Raw genomic sequence first — 20,497 nt, 5'->3', positions numbered from 1 at the left:
TGGTGAGGACATGGGGTGGCATGGGGGGGATGCCATGGTCAGAGACCCATGGGGAGTGCGGTGGTGGAGCAGGAGGGAGCAGAGAGCTCCTGGCACTGGCAGCACTTGGACACAAAGCTGGGGACAAGGCTGGGGACGGTGTGGCCGCGTCCCTGGCACCATTTGGGTGGGATGGGAGGGTGGTGGCACTGCTGGGGACAGCACCGGTGGTGTCTAAGGTGGCCACTAGCCGGGTGGGCCTGTGCATTGGGGTGGCATGACAAGATGCTGCGGGCGAGTGAATCTCTTTGGCGCTGCCCGCGCGCCAGAGTGGCTTGGCCCCGACCCCCTGCTCGCGCTGGGGCTGCGGTGCTTTGTGCCGTGGTGCCGCGGTGACTGCCCAGCCAGCCATGGCCAGGCCAGCGGCAGAGCCCTGCTCGCCGGGCGTCCGCATCCCTGGGGGGAGTGGAAAAGGAACTTTTGTGGCCGTAAGGGGTCAGCGCTCCTTGTCAAGGCGCGATGGAGCAGTCTCCTGTCTGCGGGGCACCGCCGAGGTGAGGAACACTCTGGTTGGACCCGGCCTGGCCTCTCCCACGCTGCCCTGGTGAGCTGGCTGGCGTCACCGTGCGGGCAAGGAAATGGCAGGAGGAGGAGGAGGCAGTGCCTTCATTCTGCCAGGGCAATGGCATTTGGGGCAAGGTCCTTGCCGGGCTGCGCTGGAGGCCTCCAGCTCTTCCCAGAGCTGCTGGCAGAGCACAGGGGCGCCGGGACCCTCGCCACATGCCGGGATGGCTCCATGGAGGCCGGGATGCCGGAGTGGGATGGGTGATCAGCAGTTGCTGAGTGCCGGTACAGGGCCTCTTGCAAGGAGCTGAGTGAGCTGTGACAGCGGGCTGGCCCGTGGCCGCCCTGCAGGCATCCTCCATGCTAAGGCGTCAACTCCGAGATGGTGCTGGCGGCAGCTGGGATTGACAGGAGTGGAGAGGATGAGCATGGGGAGGTGTGGGCATGGTGGCTGGGGGAGCAGCCCCAGGAGTGAGCAGGCGGGGAGGCAGATGGAGCATCCCTCACCCTCCTGCGAGTTCCCAAGGTGAGCAGCTCCCAGCTCTCCTGCTCTCCAGCTCTGCCATGTCCAGCCTCAGTGACCAGCCATCATTAGTGCCCAGAGTGAACACTCCCGAGGGAGGCCGGGGCACACAGCGTGCTGCAAGGGGACACTCCAGGGTCCCTTATTGCTGCTGGTGGAGAATCCAGGGGGAATTACCCCAAATCCCGTTGCTTCTCGCACCCCACGCGCATGGGCCTCCCCGCCGGCGCTGGGCCGGGGCGAGCCAGCCCGGCTAAATTGGATGCAGACGCCAAGCTGCGCTCAGCCCCCTTCGCGCAGGCTGGAGTTATTTTGGCTGCCGGGTTTATCGGCCGCCAGGAATGCGGCTGGCGGGCGCTGCCTGCGCGTCACGCCGGGGCTCTGCCGGGCTGCGGCAGCGTGGTGATACGGAGAGGGGCTGGGGGTAGGGGGGTGAATGGGAACCCCCCCCTCCGAAGGAGCGGGAGGTGCTTTTTTTAGGCAGCCGCGCCAGGGCCGGCTGCAGTTCCAGCCCCAACCACTCCCTGCCTGTAAATCTGGCGGAGATGACAAATGGCGGAGGGGGATTTGGGCTGGCTCCCGGCAGAGGTGCCGAGCGGGGGCCGCGCTCTCCCTCCGGCAGAGCCGGCGGGATGCGATGCTCGGGAGCCCTGGAGCTGTGGTTGGGGCAGTGGGTGGGGGGTTTGGGGGTCCCCGTGTCCCCCCCCAGGGGCAGTGCCCCAGCTGGGCATCGAGTCAGGCTTGGTGCTGGGTGCTACTGCTCCAGGGACGGCGCTTCAGCGTCAGGGATGGCGGATCCCATCGTGGCTCTCCAGTGTGGCTGTGGGTGCCCGGCGTGGGGCAGCGAGAGCCGTCCGGCGGCGCGGCGGTGCCGGCCATGCCACGAGCGGCGCGCGGGGAGCCGGGGCAGCAGCAGCAGCTCATTGAGGCTCTTTGAGGAAGCAATCAGTGGGCGGGCAGGAAACTCATACCATTCATTACTGACGCCGGGGCCGGCGGGATGGGGAGCCCATGGCCCCACCGCGTCCCCACCGCGTCCCGCCGCGGAGCCCAGTGCTCGCCGAGCCGGCACCACGCGTCCTGGGCGCCCTGGGCCATGGCATGCCCCGAGGTGGGGGTCACCCCCAGCGTGCCCACCCCTGTGCCCACCACCACACTGAACCCTGTGGGGCGGCTGCGCCCCTGCCCAGCATCCACCAGGGAAAAGTGCAGAGAGTGGGAGGGGGCACCATCCCCATTTGCCCCCACATCAACAAGTGCATTTTGGGGGTTCCCCATCCCAAATCCTGAGCAGGCAAGATCTCTGCGTCCGCGTAAACCTCTTTTTCAAAGCACCCCATCTGTGTCGGGGCTGTGCTCAGGAGCTGACCCCCCCCGCCGATGCCCGGACCCCCGCGGGAGCGGGTGGCGGGAGGCATGGGTGGCCCCGGCCCCTCCCAACGTGCTGCCTTCGGGTACCCGCCGCTCCCTTCGGCTCGGGTTTTGTCTTCCCCCCCGGCCTTGGCCCCCCCCTTTAATTAGATCAAGGAGCAGCGGGGCAGGAGCCAGGAAGGGGCCTCAATAGGTTATTGTTGCCCTAAATTGTAACCAGCACCGGCGGGGTTGGGTTACCGGCTCCCACTCAAGGTCAGCGACCAGACCCCGCGCCCGGCGCCCGGCACGGCACTGCCCGGGGACGGTGCCGTCACCGCGCCGGGGATGGCAAGAACAGCGGCGGCCTTGTGTCGCCGCATCTTTCGGTGTCCCCAAAAATGTCCCCGGGGAGGCTGGGGGTGCCCGCTCGCTGGGCAGGGAATCGGGCAGTCTCCTGCCCACAGCTCAGCAGGGTCGAGGGTGACGGGGTCTGCAAACGTCCCCGGGGGCCATGTCCCCGTGGTGTGTGCCGGTGCTGGGCCCGATCCCCACGGGGCTGGGAGATGGGGACAGCTGGGTCCCCACCGCCCTTTGCAGAGCAAAGTCCGCCAGAGCTGGAGGCGCCAGAGCCGGGACCTGCCTGCGGCGACGAGCCGGCACAGCAGGATGTTTGCGGAGGGATTTGGGGCTGTTTGGCTCCCCCAGCGCTGGAGCAGGACATGGAGGGGCCGGGGGGGTTCCCGGGAAGGCTGCACAGGGATGCTCAGCCCCCAGCACCCACCCGCTGCCCCAGCAGAGCCTGAGCCAGCTCGTGTGGCTGCAGCTCCGGCATCTCCCGGCTCCAGCCCTCCTGTGCACCAAGGCACGTGTCCCCTCTGTCACCCTGCCACCTCTCCCCCGTCACCAGCTGTACCGGGACCTTGATGGCCGGTCCTGCACCCATCCCGCCTGGCTCCGACGCCCTGTGCACTGCTTTATCCTGGGATTTAGCAGCCCTTGTGGGTCGTGGTGGGTGTTTTGCGGGGCTCTGACAACACCCACCCCAGTGGTGAGGTCTCGGTGGCAGAGCGCTGAGCAGGACAGGTCCATCCCTGTCCCCATCCCCGTCCCCATCCCCCTTACAGACCCCTCTTCCCAGGGGTGCCTGGGCTGGCATCTGCTTGCCATTGGTGGGCAAGTGGCTGCTCCTGCTTGGCTGCCAACCTCAGACACAGGGAACGGGGAGAAGCCACCCCACCAGGTGCCACCCCGGTGGGACCCGTCCCCGTGGGACGAGATGCTCCTGGGTGGCTGCACAAAGGGGTTAACAGCGGGGCGGCTGCCCGGCCCTGTCGCCTGCCCCGGTAATTACACCGGGTAAAAATAGCTCGGGCGGGCGGGAAGGCAGCGAGCGGCGGCAGCGCCGAAATCGCTCCCAGATGGGCCACGGCCTCGGCCCACCACCGCCTCCACGGCCGCCCGGCACTCCCCGGCCCCGGCCTCCCCAGCTTTCCAGGAAGCCATTGGGATTTCGGCCTCTCCACAAGCTTTTCCTGGCAGCGCGTGGGGCTGTGGGACGGGCACACACCTGCCCTCACCCCGGGGGAGCCGGGATGGGGACCCCCCCACCTGGTACCAAGGCAGCGTGTGTGTGTGTGTGTGTGTGTGTGTCCCGGGACTCTGCTCCGGCCGTGGGGACCTGGGGGACCCAGGGGACCAGGCTTTGGTTTCCCCGGAGCCACGGATGGTTCTCTGGAAGCCAGGGACCTCCAGGATTGCAGCCGTCGGTGCTGCCCCGGTGACTTGCCCCGGTGAAGCCGGTGGCTCCTCCCGTTGTGGCTCCCCGCCGAGCACCCCTATCCTGCCGGTGGCTTCTGGTTGGGGCTGTTGGTTACCAGCCCCGCTGGATCGCATAGTGAGAGGGATTTTTTTTTTTTTTTTGGGGTCATTTCAGTGGGTTTTGCAATCCTTTCCCGGCGCTGATTCAGCTCGGAGGAATTAGCAGCATCACACGATGTGGCGCGCACGCCGGGGCTGGCAGTGGCCGAGGGGACTTTTGGGCTGGGGTTTGGGAAGCCGCAGGGGCTGGACAGGCACATTTTTGGGCACAGCCGAGCTCCCGCGGAGCCACCTGGGTGCAGATGTGGGTGTCAGGGGGGTGCCAAGCCATGCCCTGGACGCAGCATCCCTGTCCCACTCAGTGCTGAGTCCGAGCCCCCCCATCCCCTACTGCTGCTCCGGCCCCTTCCTCGCGTGGCCACCATTGGCTGCAGCCTGGCCCCTTCCCCGCAGCTCCCGGTTGGCACCGAAAACCTTGGCTCGGGGCAGCCCGGCTGCGCTGCACCTGCCAAAGCCGGGCCAGGGCAGCCCATGTGGCATTGCCAACGGAGCCGCGGTCACTCTGGAGTTGCTGGAAGTCCCCCAGGAGCGACGGGACCTGCCGAGGGGCTGTGGGGGTCCCCGGCGCCCACCTGGCATGTTGGGGTTCTCTGCAAACCTCCAGCTAATTGCAAGGGGGGGAAATAGCTTCGTTAGGGGAAGGGCATGTAATGAAGCCGAGCAGCAGGAGGGAAAGCGAGAGGCGGGGAAGGAAGGGGCTCGAGGGTCTCTGCAGCCCGGTGCCGGTGAGGGGACACGCAGGGGCTGACCCTGCGCCTGGCCGGGCTGGGGCAGGGGGGCTGCGTCAGCGGCCGTCCGGAGGCACCCGGCGTGAGGCCGTGGCTCCGCCAGGGACTTTTCTTCTCTCCTCCTCGCGGGGCTGGAAAATATACAAAGCTCGCAGTGAAAATATTTACACAGCAGCAATTTTCGGAGGAATTTGGGATGTTAATTTGAAAAATCTGTGGGGAGAGGACCACAATGGGCCCTTTGAGCGGGCGAGCGTGGCCATCGCACCGACCCACCCGCGCCGGCGAGGGGCCCCTCCTGCCGCTGCGCCGGCCCTAATGGGAGCCAGCCCTGCCGGAAGCCCACCTGGGAGCCGGGGGGGCTGCGCCAGACGGCCCCCGCCACTGCCCCGCGCCCCTAATTGCATCCAGAGACGCTCCCTCCCGCCATCGGCCCCGGGCGAGCGGGACCGGGGCGATTGTGGGGTCGGGGCCGGCCAAAGAGCCGCCGGCATCTTGCGCGGCACAGTGGTGACCCTCGGCTCCGCTGGCGGCAGCCGCGGCGTTTCAGCCCCTTTTTGCTCATTCTCTCCAAATCAAACATACCTCGGCGGGCAGGGCCCCAACCTGGAAAATTCCAGCCCGAAAGATAAAGGATTGGAAAACGATTAAAACCAGAGGGTTGGAGCAGAAACCACTTGGCAGCGGGAACCTGCCGAGCGCCGGCTCCCAGCCCTCCCCGCCGGGGCCAGCGCACGAAACCGGCTGTTCCCGGGGCCGGGGGCTCACGGTGGGGGCCCTGAGTCTCGGCTCTGGCTGCAGCCCCCCCGCTTCGGGGGGACAGAGCAGGCCGACGCTCGTCCTGGGCGTTTTGGGGGCGCCGGTGCCGCCCGGGGTGACGTGGGGAGGTCACGGAGGGTGGGCTGGGCTGTTTGTCCCGCAGCCGGCTCCGGAGCCATCTGGCAGGCGGGGAGGGATGAAGTAAGGCTGGATGATGCACAGGGCAGGGGCTGATTAGAAACCCGTGGCCTCTGTTTTGGGAACACCTCCTCAGCCCCCCACGGTGGGGGGCAGCGCCATGGGGGTGAAGCCGCCCCAGCACCACGGCCCAGAGTCAGGAAAATTCCCCCCCTCCCCCATCCATTGCCCTGACTCATCCCGGTGCTCGCCAACAACAACGGGAGGACGCAGCCGACCTTCCCGCTCCTCTGCAGGGGACTGGCTGCCCTGCCCGCACCATTGCCCTCAAACTGGGGCGAGCTGGGCAGTGCCTGGGGCTGCGTAGAGGTTTTCATGGTTGTTATTTTAATTTTTTTTTATTATTTTTCTTTTTTTACAAAAAGACACCCTTCTGGTCTGCCTTACAAAAGAGATGTACACAAATCGGTACTAGAAAAAAAAAAAAAAAGTTTTCCCAGAAGAAATGGGAAATAACCGTGTATAAATATTCTCTCCGAGTTCTTAAAGCTTCAATTCCCGGTTTGCCTGCTCGGCGCTTCCTTCAGCCCGGGGGGTCCCGAGGGTCCCAGCACCTCGGCCGAGCCTTATTGCTCACATCAGCTTCCAGGGAGTTGAGAGTCACGGGCCATGCTCCGCTAAAGGACCCTTGTTACCAGCACGTGGACGTCCCTTAGCCGAGTGACCGGCAGCTTTCTTTTTAGCAGTAGCTAAAAAAAGCCCACCCAAACCCCAAATTAAAAAACCCCAAACCCCCTCTTCTTTCGCTACCCACGTTTTACGTAGAGTCACAGAAATCAAGGCACTGAGCGGTAAAATTAGTGTCTCCTCCCGAAGCGTGGCAGCCTCTCGGAAATTGCACGTTATGGGTTTGGGGTTTTTCTGCCTGAATTCAGTTAACTCCTTGCCGTTCCTCGCCCCGGAAGGACACGGCCAAGTGCCACCGCTGCAGCTCAACCCTCATCTGTCCAGGGCTCCCCTTGCCCGGCAGCCCCGTCCCGCCTGGCTCAGAAATAGGAGGGTTTGAGGCCCGGGGTGTTGTTGTTGCTGGGGTAGTGCGACTGCATGAGCGGGACCTCGCACTCGGAACCGCCCGAAAGGATCGCCGCCTCCGGCACCTTGCAGCCATGATTGCTCAAATCCCCATTTTCCAGGCAGGCTTTCACCCCTTCCAGCTCCAGCGGGCTGGCATCCACCTCGGTGCTGGCGTGCGCCTTCGCCCGGCGGTGCCGGCAGTAGTACGTGCCAGCAGTCACCACCACCAGCAGCAGCAGCATGGCGGCCAGCGCGGGGACGATCATCAGGGTGAGGTTGCTGTCCTTGCTCTGGGTGACGGGCGAGTGCTGCTGTTGGCTCGCCGGCAAGGTCTGCGCCTCAGCGCAGTGCTCCTCCTTGGAGACCTTCTCCCCCAGGGGCCCGATGCAGACGCGGTAGGTGCAGTTGGGCTTCAGCGCCCGCACCGTGTACTCGGAGAGCGAAGCTGGCAAACGCAGCATCACGGGCCGCTTGTCTGGCCCGGAGAGATTTCGGTAGCTCAAGCGGATGCCTTTCAGCTGCGCTTTGGACTGGATGTAGTTCTGCAAGTCCACTTTGAGGGAGGTGCTGCTGACCTGCGTGATGCTGATCCGCCGGCTGGGCAGCGGGGACGGCGTGGCAGGGGACGGCGTGGTCCCCCTTGTCTCCACCTGGCAGTATGCCCCAGCAAAGCCCGCCGGGCACAGGCACTCCAGGTGGTTTTGGGCACCCAGGCGGCAGGTGCCACCGTTCAGACACGTGCGAGGGGGACAGATGGGCGGCGGGGGGCTGGTGGGGGCCGGGGGGCCACTGAAGGGCATTGGCGTGGAGCTGCCCAGGGGGGCTCTGGCCCCCAGGGTGGGAGCGGCGGTGCTGGGCTGCAGCACTGGGCGGCTGGTGGTGGGGAGCGGCGCGGGCGGCGGCAGCGTGGTGGTGCGCGGGGTGGTGGGGGTGGTGGTGGTAGTGGTGGTGGTGGGGCAGCCGAAGTCAGCGTACTGTAAGTGGTGGAGGAGCTTGCCAGAGTTTTTTGGGGGGAAGTGGCAGCGCGTCTCCTCGGGCCGCCGGAGGACTACGCTGCTGGCGTTCACCCACTGCACCAGCCAGCTCATCTGGCAGATGCAGTTGAAGGGGTTGCCAGCGGCCGTCACGGCCCGCAGCCTGGGGAAGAAGCTGGAGAAATCCCGAGGGATGGTGTTGATGTTTAGGTTGCTGATGTCCAGCTCCTGGAGGTTGTGAAGGTTGTGGAAGTCCTCCGGCAGCAGCTGGGAGATGCGGGCGTTGCCAGCCAGGCTGAGCTTGGTGAGGCTCCCCAGCCGCCGCAGCACTGCCGGGACGCGCTCCAGCAGGTTGTCGGAGACGTCCAGCTCATGGAGGTTGTTCTGGGCCTGGAAGAGCTCCTCATTTAAGCTCGTCAGGCCCAGCCCTGCGATCTTCAGGGACTCGATGTTGACGGCATGGAAGGCCCCCGGTGCAATGGTGGGGATTTTGTTCCAGCTGATATCCAGCAGCAGGAGGTTGGGCAGGTCGAGGGGGGGCACGGCCCAGAGCTGGTTGTTTTGAAGCTTCAGCTCCAGCAGGTTCTCCAGTGTGTCAAAGGCGGCAGCGTGGATGTGCTGGATCCTGTTCCTCTGCAGGTAGAGCCGCTCCAGCAGCCGCAGCCCATGGAAGGTCTCGTTGGTGATCTCCTGCAGCTGGTTGGAGGACAGGTCCAAGTTGATGAGCTCCGTCAGGGGCTGGAAGATGTTTTTCTGGATGCTGGTGATCTTGTTTTGTGAGAGGTCCAAGAGCTGGAGGGCGGGCAGGCCGGCAAAGCTGTCCTCGCTCAGCATCGTGATGCCGTTCTCAAAGACATAGAGGGAGAGGGTGTTGGGGGGCAGCCCCCGGGGCACAGTCTGACCCCTTCTGGCTGCGCACAGGATGGTCTTGGGGTCTTGGCACTGGCAGCCTGTGGGACATGCCCCCGCCAGCTCCCCGGGGGCCAAGAGAAGCAGCGTGTAAAGGATCAGCTGGTTCATGGTGTCAGCTCTGCGGGAGAGAGAAACACAGCCAAGGTTAGGGGCCAGGCCCAGCTGTGGGGAGACCCGAGGCCAGTGAAGAGCCTCAGACCCCCCCCGCTACCCCTGCACTGCTCCCGGGGTGGGAGAGCCATCTCCCTGCGCCCTGTCCGGGACCCTCTGGCCCCAAAGGGACCTCGGAGAGAGCAGGAAAGTCCCCGACACGCTCCAGCCGCTTCTGTGCTGCTCCAGCCCGGCACAGAGGTGGTGAGAGCATTGCGTGGGCTGCCCACCCCGGCTCCGTGCTCTCCCCCTCTCCACACCCCCAGGATTTAGGGGCGTAGCACCCCAGGTTCTACCATGAGACACGTCCCATCAGCTTTGGCCTGGCCTCTTGGTACTGTCCCTGGTGGGGCACCGTGACCCGCCGTAGGCAGCAGGACAAGGGCCCCTACCTCCCCGGCTGAGCTCGGCAGGGTGCAAATCAAACATGGGGGATGCGGAGCAGAGCCAGGGGAAGGCAAGGGCGGGGGGGGGGGGAAGCCTGGCCAGCCTTCCCGGCACTCCGAGCACCACTTAACCCTTCGCTTGTGCTGCCGTCCCAGCAGCCGCACCCACGGGCTCTGCTCCTGGCCAGATCGCCGGGGGCAGCAACCACCCCCCGGGGACAGGGCCATCCAGGGGTGGCCCCCACCCTGGGGCAGCCTGGACACAGGCTGCGGAGCCAAAGGAGCTGGGTGCTCCCCTGCCCCACAGGTCCCCGCTGTGACCTTCGGAGCCGCCTGTGTCCCTGCGGAGTCCTGGGGCTCATACTCACCCCCAAACGGGCGCCTGTCCCCTGGGGACTATGGGTCACCTTGCTGTTCCCCTCCCTGATGGCACCCTGGGGACCCGGCACAGCACCCTGGGCTGCATCCTCATCCCTCTGGCACGGGGACGGCAGGGATGGAGAGGACACTCTTGGGGTGAGCGAGGCTGTAACCACCCCTACCCCGGCCAATGTCCTTGCTTCAGAGGTGGCTGGCTCCTCTCTCAACCCCATCTTTCAGCCCTTTTAATGACACTCCTAATTAGCAGAGCTAGGGAATTGGTGAGGGGACCTGGGGCTACGCTAGGGACCTGATGTCTCATGCCACCCCATCTCAAGGGCGCATGGAGGTGGCAGAGGGGGTTCCCCGGGAAGGGAAGAGGCAAACTCTGGCGACTGCCGGAGGTGAGGGTGCCACTGGCACCCTGCCCTGCCAGCCCCTTCCCCAGCCCCGGCCGTCGCCGCCTCCTCCCCTGCTCCGATCTGTTCACAGCTCCATGCAAACCCCCCTTCCTGCGGCTTGCAAGGGGCCCCCACCGTGTGTGGGGGGCTGCCGGGTCGCGCAACAGCACGTGCCGCCTGCCCCAGCCACCTCTCCACCGTGGGGGGCCCTGTCCTGGCGGTGCGGGGACACCACATCCTGCACCAGCAGGGTCTGGACGCATGCTGTGTCCCCTCCCCGGGTCAGCAGAGCCCCCCCCATGCCGTAGAGGCAGCAGAGGGGGTTAATGTGGTGGACGGCTCTGTCCTCGCCTCTTCCCCGGGTGGCCCCCCCAGGGTGGGGTGCACCCGAGGGTGGGGTGCGCCCGCGCTGGGCAGGGTCACCGCAAACGCCTGAGTCACTTGGCACGACTGGCCCTGCCCCGCCATGACCTGTGCCGTCAGCCCCCTGACGCTGGGAAGGAGCGGTGCCACGTCCAGGGTGTCACTGTGTCCCCTCCCCAGCACCCCCAGCTCAGCCCCCAGTCCCCTCGTCAATGCTGGGTCCCGTCTCACCCCCACATCATGGCCAAGCCATCGGTGCCTGGCACGAGGGCTGAGCAGAGCCAAAAAGGCATCATGGAGCCCCTGTGAAGCATTTTGGGGGGCTGAAGGGAGTGGGGGCAGACCCGGCACCCCTCACCACTGTGCCAGCCCTGAGGTGGCTCTGGCAGCCCGAGGGTGCTGGCTGATGGGCAAAGCCCTGGGCGCAGGGTGCCGGCGGTGCCAGCGCTGTGGCAGGGTGGGCAGCGCCGGAGCGGGGCCAGGCCTGCGGGAGGCTGGCGAGGCCGGGGCTGGTTTTGCAATGCCAGGGTCGAGTTTCGCTGACGTGTCCCGTGCTGCAACCAGCTGCTGACTCCAAGTCTCTCTAGTCCCTTTAATTACGCTGGCATTTCCTCCCCGCCTGCCAGGCTCCCCGCTCTGGGCAGGTTTGGCCAGCCCGGCAGTGGCCACGGCCGTGCATCCTCACCTCGCCACGAGCGCCAAGCAGGCCGGCAGGGCTGCTCCACCCACACGCCTCCGCCACCTCTCCCTCGGCATCACCCCGCTCCGCCGGCACACGCCACCATCCCGCCCTCGAGCACCGATGCTATTTCAAGGCAGCGAGGGGTTAAGCCGGCCCAGGCTCACCCCACCGAAACTGGGTGGCAGGGGAACAGCCCCCCCACATCCCCAAGGGGGTGTCCCCAGGAGTGGAGAGGGGGCCCCAGTTCTGCTGGAGGTGTTAGGACCGCCCTGCCAGCGGCCTGCTGCTGCCTTGGCTGGGCTCCCCCACGCCTGCACCGCAGATATTTGCCGAATTATTCATATTTTCCGGCTGCGGGGAGGATCCGGGCTCAGATTCCCCCAGTCCCGGCTCAGCCTTTCCCTTGCCAGCCTGCTGGGGTGGGAGTGCCGCGTCCCCCCTCCCTGCCTGCAGCGCCCCCGGGCCGGACCGTTCCCCTGCTTGCCCAGAGCAAGGGACTTGGCAGGGGACACCCTACTTCACACCCGCCACGTGTTCTAAGGACGAAGACGATGCACTCCCTGCACCACAGGGTGACACCTGTGCAGGACGGGCCAGAGGAGCCCAGCCGGGGGTCCCTGTCCTTCCCTACCACTTGGGGACACAGTCGTTCTCCTCGGGGAACCTAGCACAGCCAGGATGTCACTTCCCGCACCGGTGAGTGAGGCCCCACCACCGAACAAAGCCACCGTTGTTGCCGGTGGGCTGCCTCCTCAGCTAGCAGGCACCGGCGCAGGCAGGACCAGGGGCCTGCATGAAGCCAGGCCCTGGGCTCTGTCCCCATCACTGCAGGGAGGGACACAGGACACAGTGCCTTCACTGGGTGGGACACAGGCACTGCTCCCCTCCCTTACGTCCCATCCCCCCCCAAAACAAGCCCATGTCAGCACATGCCCCCTCCTGAGACCCAGCCAGGGGCTGGGGGGATGCAGGATTAAGCCCTTAATCCTCCTCCCCTTCAACCCACCCTGCGCCGCCGCAGCTCCCACCTCCTCCCGGGCTCCCCTCCCTATTTAATTAAAGTTTCCGCAGCAGCCCCGGAGGAATGCAGGCCTGGTTATTGCATTCCCGGGGGCGCTTGCCGGCCCCTCAGTCCCGCTCCTGCCCCTTTGACCCAGCCGCGCTCCCCGGCTCAGGTGCCACCAAGGAGAAAAACCAGCAGAGCCACTTTACCGGCAGCCAAACCGCCTCCGGAGGAGCCCGAACTCCGGCAGAGGTTGGGAGGAGGCCGGCGATGCTGCCACGCGTGGCCCCAGCAGCACGGGCAGATTCCTACGGGGTGACTGGGGCGGCCGCGGCTGTCCCCAAGCGCTTCCTCCTGCCGCGTCCCGCCGGCAGAGCCAGCCGGGCCAGCAGCGCTTGCGTCAGGGCCGCCCGGCGAGGCCACCCGGCCTTGGCGTGGTGCGGGGAAAAATAGTAATTAGTGTCATCCTTGAGAGCGGCACTGCCCAGCACCGTGTGGGCAGCGGCACAGCCCCGGCTGGGTCAGGCCAGTCCGACTGCCCCGGCCCCAGCAGGATGAGACCTGCCGGTGTGGGGCACGTCGACAGGAGTGAGTGTGTGTGTGGGGGGTTTGGTTGGGAAGAGGGGTCTTGGAACTGGAGCATCTCCACTGGGATGCGCTGGCTCTCATGGCAGCTGCCGGCCTGTGATGGAGCCAGGCATAGGAAGGGACACTTTCCCCGTGGTGGCCCAAAGTCACACCCAAAGAGGGTGACAGAGGCCAGCATCCCCCCCAGCGCACACCGGGTGACGATGAAGCACCCAGGGAGCTGGCAGCAGGAGAGGCAATGGGGCATCCCTGCCGGCTGGCGGCCAGGCTGGCCGGTGGCCCTGCTGGCACCCATCCCTCTGCACCAGCCAGGGGGAAACCCTCACCGGCACTGCCCAGGGACCCCGCTCGGCCCTGCAGTGGGTCAGCAATGCGGGACACCAGCCCCATGAGGACAGGCAAGGCCAGGGCAGCCAAACTCCACCCTGGCTGAGCCCTCCGCCAGGGAGGGTGGTGGTGGACATCGCTGCCAGCAGCTCCCACCTCTGCCTGACCCCAAAGTGCAAGCCCTGCCGCCACGTCTGCCAGGACAGAGCCAGCATGGGATCAACCCAGGACCTGTGTGGGTCCTGGAGCCCTTCTGCTGGCAGGGTGGGTCACAGCCACCTGGGCACGGCTGGAGAGAGCTGGGCTCCACATTAGCCCCGGCCACATCTCTGCCCTTCCCTGTGATGGGAGCAGCACCAGGCCAAGGTCCCTGGGCCAGACCCCAGTGCATCCCATGGCAGGACAGGCACAGGCAGGGACAGGGGACCCTTGTCCCTGCCCGCCACAGTGCTGTCACCCCAGCCTGGTCAAGGCCGCGTCACCAGCCCAGGTGGGGGCCGGCCGAGTGCCCCCTTGCCTCAGCCAAGGCCTCTGGGGGAGCAGGGCACACCGACCCGCCAGCCGAGGCCTGGAGCGAAGTGCTGGCCCCGAGAGCCCTGCCTGCAGCTGAGGCCTGGCTGACACCCTGTCACCTGGGGATGGCAGCTGGCCCTGGATGCCCAGTGGCCCAGCCGAGGCCCACCGGCCCCCCTCGGCCCCGCCACCCCCTCCCGAACCCCCGGTTGCCCAGTAGAGCCCCCTCCCGCCCGCGGGCCGCCGACCCACGAGCCCCCAGCCCCGTAGCGAGGGGAGGGCTGGAGCAGCGGCGGCCCGGGGACTCACCGTGTCGGGCCGGGCCGGGCCGGGGCCGGGCCGGGTGGGTCAGTCCATGGCGGCGGCAACAAGCGGCCGAGCGGGCGCTCCCCTCTCTGGCGGCGCCGGGCGCGGGGGGCGGCTTTAAAACCGCGGGGGGCGGAGCCTGCCCTCCCGCCGCCTCCCCATTGGCTGTCGGCGACAGGGGAGGAGGGGTGGGGCACGTCTGCCTCCAAGGCCCCGCCCCCTGCGCACCTGGGGCCCGACACGGGGCGGGACCCCCGGGACCGCCGGGACCCGATGGGGACCCCCGGGACCCACGGGACACCCCTGGGACCCCCGGGACCCGATGGGGGCCCCCGGGACACCCCGGGACTGACTGGGACCCGATTGAGACCCTCCAGGGACACCCCGGGGACCCTCCGGGACACGATGGGGACTCCCAGGACACCCCGGGGACCTGATGGGGACCTCTGGGACACCCTGTGACCCCCGGGGATCCGACAGGGACCTGATGGGGATCCCTGGGACTCCTGGCAGCTCCAGGACCCCCAGAGTCACAGGGACCCCCAGGACCACCCAGGGACCCACTGGGTCCCCCAGCAGCTCCAAGACCCCCCAGAGTGACAGGGGCCTGTGGGACCTCTGTCACCTCCAGCACCCCCTGGCACACTTGTCACCCCTGGTAACAGCAGGGGCCAGGTGTCCTTGGCACCCCCAAGGACCCCCATATCCAATGTACCCAGGGACCCCGGTACCCCCATGCCCCTGCCACCATCTGCTGGCGGACATGGGGGTGGTGGGTGGCCCTCGCAGGGCTGCCCCCATGTCCCAGTGACAGCAGAGCTGTGCCGAGGGCCACAGGACATCAGTCCCCATTTAGCACCGCAAGGACGGCACGGGCCAGGCTGGGACAACCAGGCACCCAGGGTGCCCTTGTCCCAACCCTGGGCCCCAGCGGTGGCGGCAGTGCTGGTGACAGTGACCGCAGCTGGGCAGGGGACACTGGTGCCTGCCGCGGCCACCCTGGTGGTGTTTGCCTACATTGTGCCAGCAGTCCTGGGGCAGGACTGTGCCATACCGACCACGGCCGTCCCTTGTGCCACCTGGCCATCCTGTGCCATGGTGTCCCTGCCACGGGGTGTCCCTGCCACGGGGAGATGCCGGGGCTGGGACAAGAGCACGGCACAGCCTTGGTTTCACCGTATTTCCTCAAAACACTGACACGGCACGACACGGCTCCCTGCCCTGCCGGCACAGCCACAGAAACGTCAACCAAAAGTAATAGATTGTCCCTCTGTTTTCTGCCTCCTCCGCCCCTGCCGAGGGAAAGCAGAAAGGTGGCTCCATGCTCCTCGTCACCACCGTCCCCTGTGCTCATGGTGCCCTCCAACCACTGAGCATCTCCTTGGTCATCATCTCCTCCAGCCATCGAGCATCCCCTTGATCATCGTCCCCTCCAGCTGCCACGCATCCCCCAGCCATGGTCCCCTCTGGCCATTGAGCATGTCCTGACCGCTCTCCCCCCACCGCCACGGTCCCCTCTGTCCACCAAGCACCCCCTAACCGCAGCCCAAGGAGCGGGGACACGCTCCAGCTGGCACAGCCCCAGCCACAGGGCACTCTCGGGGCTGGCTGGCACGGCGGGTGCCGGGCGAGACGGGTGGCATGTCGGGGTGTGCCACGCGCTCGCCACGAACTGGCCGAGCCAGCCTGGCCAGCCTCGGGGTTCCTCTGCGGGTGACGCAGCCTTCCCCGAGCAGGGCCGGGTGCCATCGCAGGGCACAGGGTGCAAGGCTGAGAGTGGGGATGCCCCATGGCTGGGCACAGCTTCAGGTGGGCTGGAAGTGGCTGGCGGTGCCACCGTCCCACTGCAAACTTGTCACCCCAGGATGGGATGGTTGGGGGGAGTCAGGGGAGCAGCCCGGCATGGGAAATCCTGCGCCTTCCCCCGCTGCTGTACCCCCCCCAAACCCCGTCCGGTGCCGGGGTATGTCGGGGTATCCCAGCACCGGATGGGGTTTGGGGGGGTGCAGCAGCGGGGGAAGGCACAGGATCCGTCCTGAGGTCGTCGGGCGCTGTGCCGATGGGTGCCCCCGGCTCAGCACCCTCCTTCCCTCGCAGGGCGGCCATCCCGCTGTACGACGCCGACACCGGGCTGCTGGTGCTGGCAGGGAAGGTGAGGTCCCACGGCAGGGGGGTGGCAGGGCAATGCAGGGGGGGGTGCAGCAGGGTTGGGCGGGGGGTGCAGAAGGGTGTGAGGGGGGTGCAGCAGGGTGCACGTGGGTGCAGTGGGGTTTAGGAGGATGCAGGGGGGTGCAGGAGGATGCAGCGGGGTGCAGCAGGGTGCAGGGGATGCAGCGAGGTGCATGTGGGTGCAGGACAACGCGGGGGGGGGTGCAGCAGGGTGCAGGAGGGGTTAGGGAGGTGGAGCAGGGTGCATGTGGGTGCAGTGGGGTGTAGGAGGACACAGGGGGATGCAGTGGGGTGCAGGAGGATTCGGGGGGGGTGCAGGGGAGTGCAGCAGGATGCAATGAGCTGCATGTGGGTGCAGTGGGGTGCAGAAGGGTGTTAGGGAGGTGCAGCGAGGTGCAGCAGGGTGCATGTGGGTGCAGTGGGGTTTAGGAGGATGCATGGGGGTGCAGTGAGGTGCATGTGCGTGCATTGGGGTGCAGGGGTTGCAGGACAATGCAGGGGAGTGCAGCAGGGCGCGGTGGGGTACAGAAGAATGCGGGGGGGGTGCAGTGAGGTGCAGCAGAGTGCACATGGGTGCAGTGGGGTGCAGGAGGATGCAGTGGGGGTGCAGTGAGGTGCAGCGGGGTGTATGTGGGTGCAGGAGGATGCAGTGGGGGTGCAGTGAGGTGCAGCGGGGTGTATGTGGGTGCAGGAGGGTGCATGTGGGTGCGGTGGGGTGCTCCCCACAGCCCCGCTCATGCCCTGTCCCCTCTGCCTCTCTTGCAGGGAGAAAACCTCCTGTACTGCTTCGAGGTGGCACCTGCGCAGCCGGCGCTCACCCAGGGTAAGAAGGACACGTCCCACACTCGGCTACTGGCAGCCTCAGGGGCCTTGCCCCTGCCCATGCTGCCTGCCCCATGGCCGCCCTGCCCATCCCACAGTGACACAGTGCCGGACGGAGGGCAGCACACGGGGCCTGGCCACCGTGCCACGCCTGGCCCTGGACGTCATGGCCTGCGAGGTGCTCCGCGTCCTGCAGCTCACCGACACCGCCCTTGTCCCCGTCAGCTACCTGGTGCCGCGCAAGGTAAGGGGGGGGCTGCGGGTGGCACTGTGTCATGGGTGCCTGGTGCCATCTCATGGGTGGCACCTCGATAGCACTGGGTGACAAAGGGCACCTGTGTGAGGGGGGACTCTGGTCCCCAGCCTGGGGAGAGCAGGAGAGGAGGTAAAACCTGGGTGCTGGGTGCTGAAGGTGGGTAGTGGAGGCCGGAGGGCAGGTGCTGGAGGCTGAAACCTGGGTGCTGATGGTGGATAATGGAGGATGGGTTTGCTGGGTGCTGGATTTGTGAAGCTGGGTGCTGCATGCAAGATGTTGGGTGCTGGAGAGTGGATCCTGAAAGCTGGGTGCTGTTGTGTAATGGGTGCTGGGTGCCAGACCCTGAATGCGGTCTGCTTAAAGCAGTTAAAATTTGGGTGCCTGGGTGCTGGAAGCAGGATCCTGGTTGCCAGATCTGGCACGCTGGGTGCTGAAACATGGGTGATGCGTGCTGGGGGCGGGGTGCTGCAAGGGGTGATGCTGGGAGATGGGTGCTGTTTCGGAGGCTGGCTGCGTTCAGGGGTGCACGAGGCAGCCCAACGCCGGGGGTGTCTGACACCTACAGGCTTCGGACGCAGCTCGTGGGGACTGGAGGGGCTGCAGTGCCCGGGGGCGTACCAGGGGGTGCCCTGGCACAAGCAGTGCCAGCTAGCAGTGGGACAGGGGCTGTGGGGTTTCGGTGACACCCACCTCATACTGTCCCCTCTCCCATAGTCCACCCAGGACTTCCATGAGGATTTGTTCCCCGACTGCACTGGGACGCTGCCAGCCAGTGGTGCCCAAGCCTGGTGGGCAGGGGACAGCCAGCAGGTCAGTGTCACCCAGAGGGGTGTCTTCGCTGGTAGCATTGCCAGGGGCTGCCACTGCCCCCTGCCCACCGCTCTACCTGCCAGCAGGTGCGGAGGGTGAGCCTGCACCCTGCGCGGAGACCCACGGAGACCTTCAGCTCCCCTGTCATCACCTGCACCCGGCTGCAGGCAGCTGACACCGGCCCCACCAACACTGGCCCCACTGACACCGACGCAGACCGGAGCGTGAGCACGGGGCGCGGGGGAGCGTGCCGGGGGTGTTGAGGGGTCCCCGTTGCCCTCGTCCCGCAGGGAAAGGGGAGGGCTGGGACACTGCACCCCCTGCCCACCTGCTCTCTCTCCCATAGGAGGGCAGTGGCTACTCCTCTCCGTCCTCGCTGGCCTCGCCTAGCAGTGCCGCCACCTCCCTCTCGGCCAGCATTGGCCCCTCCAGTGGCTTTGTCAGCAGCCCCAGCCAGAAGTCGCTGCAGAGCATTTTGGGTGAGCAGGTGGCAGGACGGTCTCGGCGCCCCCGTGATGGGACCGTGCCAGGGGGGGACACCCAGGGCACTCACCCATCCCCCACCCACGCCAGGGCCCAGCTCCCGCTTCCGACACGCGCAGGGCAGGGTGCTGCACCGCGACACCCACCTCACCAACCTGCGGGGGCTCAGCCTCACCACGCCGGGCGAGTGCGATGGCTTCTGTGCCAACCACCAGCGCGTTGCTCTCCCCCTGCTCTCTGCTGGCGGACAGATCGCCATCCTCGAGGTACCCCCAGCGCGGCACAGCGGCCGGCACGGCACAGCACCGGTGGGTACGGTGCTGGTGACCCCCTGGCTCTCTCCCCCAGCTCTCCAAGCCGGGCCGTCTCCCCGACGCCACCGTGCCCACCATCCAGAACGGTGTGGCGGTGTCCGACCTCTCCTGGGACCCCTTCGACCCATGGCGGCTTGCTGTCGGTATGCATGCCGTCCCCGGGAGACCACACCAAGCCAGTTGCCCGGCACCGGGCGTGACGGATCACCAGCTTAACCACTGCCTGTCCCTTTTGGTGCCACAGCGGGTGAAGATGCCAAGATCCGGCTGTGGCGAATCCCCAAGGGAGGGCTGCAGGAGACGCTGTGTGAGCCCGAAGCTGTCCTTCAAGGTGAGGGGGGCATGGGGAAGTATACCGAGCATGCCACGTTGGGGACAAGACAGCCTGGCGGTGTCCCCATCCCGGCACAGGTGGGGACAGCCATGCATCACTCACCCTTGCCAGGTCACATGGAGAAGATCTACTCCATTCGCTTCCATCCTGTGGCATCCGATCTCCTGGTTTCCTCCTCCTACGACATGACGGTGCGGATCTGGGAGCTGAGCGCCGGGCGGGAAGCCTTGTGCCTGCGGGGACACACCGATCAGGTAAGGGATGACACATTTGGGGCCAACCCGAGGGGGCACATTTGGCCAGGCAGGGGACGTGGAGGTGGGGGGGACACACAATGTCTGTCTCCCCAGATCTTCAGCCTGGCTTGGAGCCCTGATGGGAAGAAGCTGGCGACGGTGAGCAAAGACGGCCGGTTACGGCTCTATGAGCCCCGACGCAGCCCTCAGCCTCAACAGGTACGATCGCAGCGGTGGGGACGGGATGGAGAGCTGGGGGTGCAGGCAGGTGCCCGCAGGGGGGGGTCCCCCCCGCGGGCACCTGCCTGCACCCCCAGCTCTCTCGAGCAGGCAGGGTGACCTTCACCCCATGCAGGAGGGTCCAGGTCCCGAGGGCAGCCGTGGAGCACGCCTGGTTTGGGTTTGCGGCGGCGACTACCTCCTGGTATCCGGCTTCGATAGGTAAAGAGGGGGACACACACCGGGGCAGGGGTCCCCAAGGGACACTGTGCCCCCCTGCCATTGTCACCTCTCCGCAGCCGCAGCGAGAGGAGGATCCTCCTGTACCGGGCACAGGCTTTGCCCGAAGGACCCTTGTCTGTCCTCGGCCTTGATGTGGCCCCTTCCACCCTCCTGCCCTTCTACGATGAGGATACCAGTGTTGTCTTCCTCACCGGCAAGGTTAGGGCTTGCCCTCCCAAAAAAACCTGGGGGGCTACCTGCTTTACAGCATCCCAACAGTGTGGAGGGACCCTCCATGCACCATGTGCCAGCCCCCATCTCGTTCCACCCCCAGGGTGACACCAGAGTCTTCCTCTACGAGGTGACACCCGAACCCCCCTATTTCCTGGAGTGCAACAGCTTCGCCTCCAACGAACCCCATAAGGTAAAGGGGGGGCCCTCTGGGGCCGTGCTGCCTGTCCCTGACCCCCCTGCCTGTGCTGCCAGACCCACGGCAGGCCCCGCTCATGCCTCCACCCCATCAGGGCTTTGTTTTCCTGCCCAAAACGGTGTGCGAGGTGCGGGAGGTAGAGTTCGCCCGGGCGCTGCGCCTGGGGCAGAGCACCCTCGAGCCGGTGGCTTTCCACGTGCCACGCGTGAAGGTAGGTGGTGGGGACCCAGCCGTGTTTCGG

At 66.6% G+C, this 20,497-nt stretch overlaps 2 protein-coding genes across 4 annotated transcripts in view; one reads left to right on the top strand and one right to left on the bottom strand.

Annotated features, from left to right (window-relative positions):
* The window catches only part of LOC128913448 (mitochondrial import inner membrane translocase subunit TIM16-like), a 40,890-nt gene that overhangs the window by 17,198 nt on the left and 3,195 nt on the right, over positions 1 to 20,497 (top strand). For all 3 annotated transcript variants that reach the window (XM_054211052.1, XM_054211050.1, XM_054211049.1), the window contains 15 exons: positions 16,059 to 16,113; positions 16,896 to 16,953; positions 17,051 to 17,196; positions 17,923 to 18,018; positions 18,105 to 18,242; positions 18,365 to 18,497; positions 18,592 to 18,767; positions 18,850 to 18,958; positions 19,060 to 19,146; positions 19,261 to 19,403; positions 19,500 to 19,604; positions 19,741 to 19,826; positions 19,904 to 20,045; positions 20,161 to 20,250; positions 20,351 to 20,467. In XM_054211052.1, coding sequence (XP_054067027.1) covers positions 16,059 to 16,113; positions 16,896 to 16,953; positions 17,051 to 17,196; positions 17,923 to 18,018; positions 18,105 to 18,242; positions 18,365 to 18,497; positions 18,592 to 18,767; positions 18,850 to 18,958; positions 19,060 to 19,146; positions 19,261 to 19,403; positions 19,500 to 19,604; positions 19,741 to 19,826; positions 19,904 to 20,045; positions 20,161 to 20,250; positions 20,351 to 20,467 — 1,681 coding nt within the window. The remainder of the gene's footprint in view (positions 1 to 16,058; positions 16,114 to 16,895; positions 16,954 to 17,050; positions 17,197 to 17,922; positions 18,019 to 18,104; positions 18,243 to 18,364; positions 18,498 to 18,591; positions 18,768 to 18,849; positions 18,959 to 19,059; positions 19,147 to 19,260; positions 19,404 to 19,499; positions 19,605 to 19,740; positions 19,827 to 19,903; positions 20,046 to 20,160; positions 20,251 to 20,350; positions 20,468 to 20,497) is intronic.
* On the bottom strand, positions 5,692 to 15,419 carry VASN (vasorin). Its single transcript, XM_054210545.1, is given in 4 exon segments — positions 5,692 to 9,000; positions 13,965 to 14,019; positions 14,022 to 14,126; positions 15,329 to 15,419. Coding segments are annotated over 4 exon segments (2,283 nt in total). The 3' UTR covers positions 5,692 to 6,968.

Source organism: Rissa tridactyla, chromosome 8, assembly GCF_028500815.1.
Source record: "Rissa tridactyla isolate bRisTri1 chromosome 8, bRisTri1.patW.cur.20221130, whole genome shotgun sequence".
In the NCBI taxonomy this organism is placed as follows: domain Eukaryota; kingdom Metazoa; phylum Chordata; class Aves; order Charadriiformes; family Laridae; genus Rissa; species Rissa tridactyla.
This window is presented reverse-complemented; position numbering and strand designations above follow the sequence as displayed.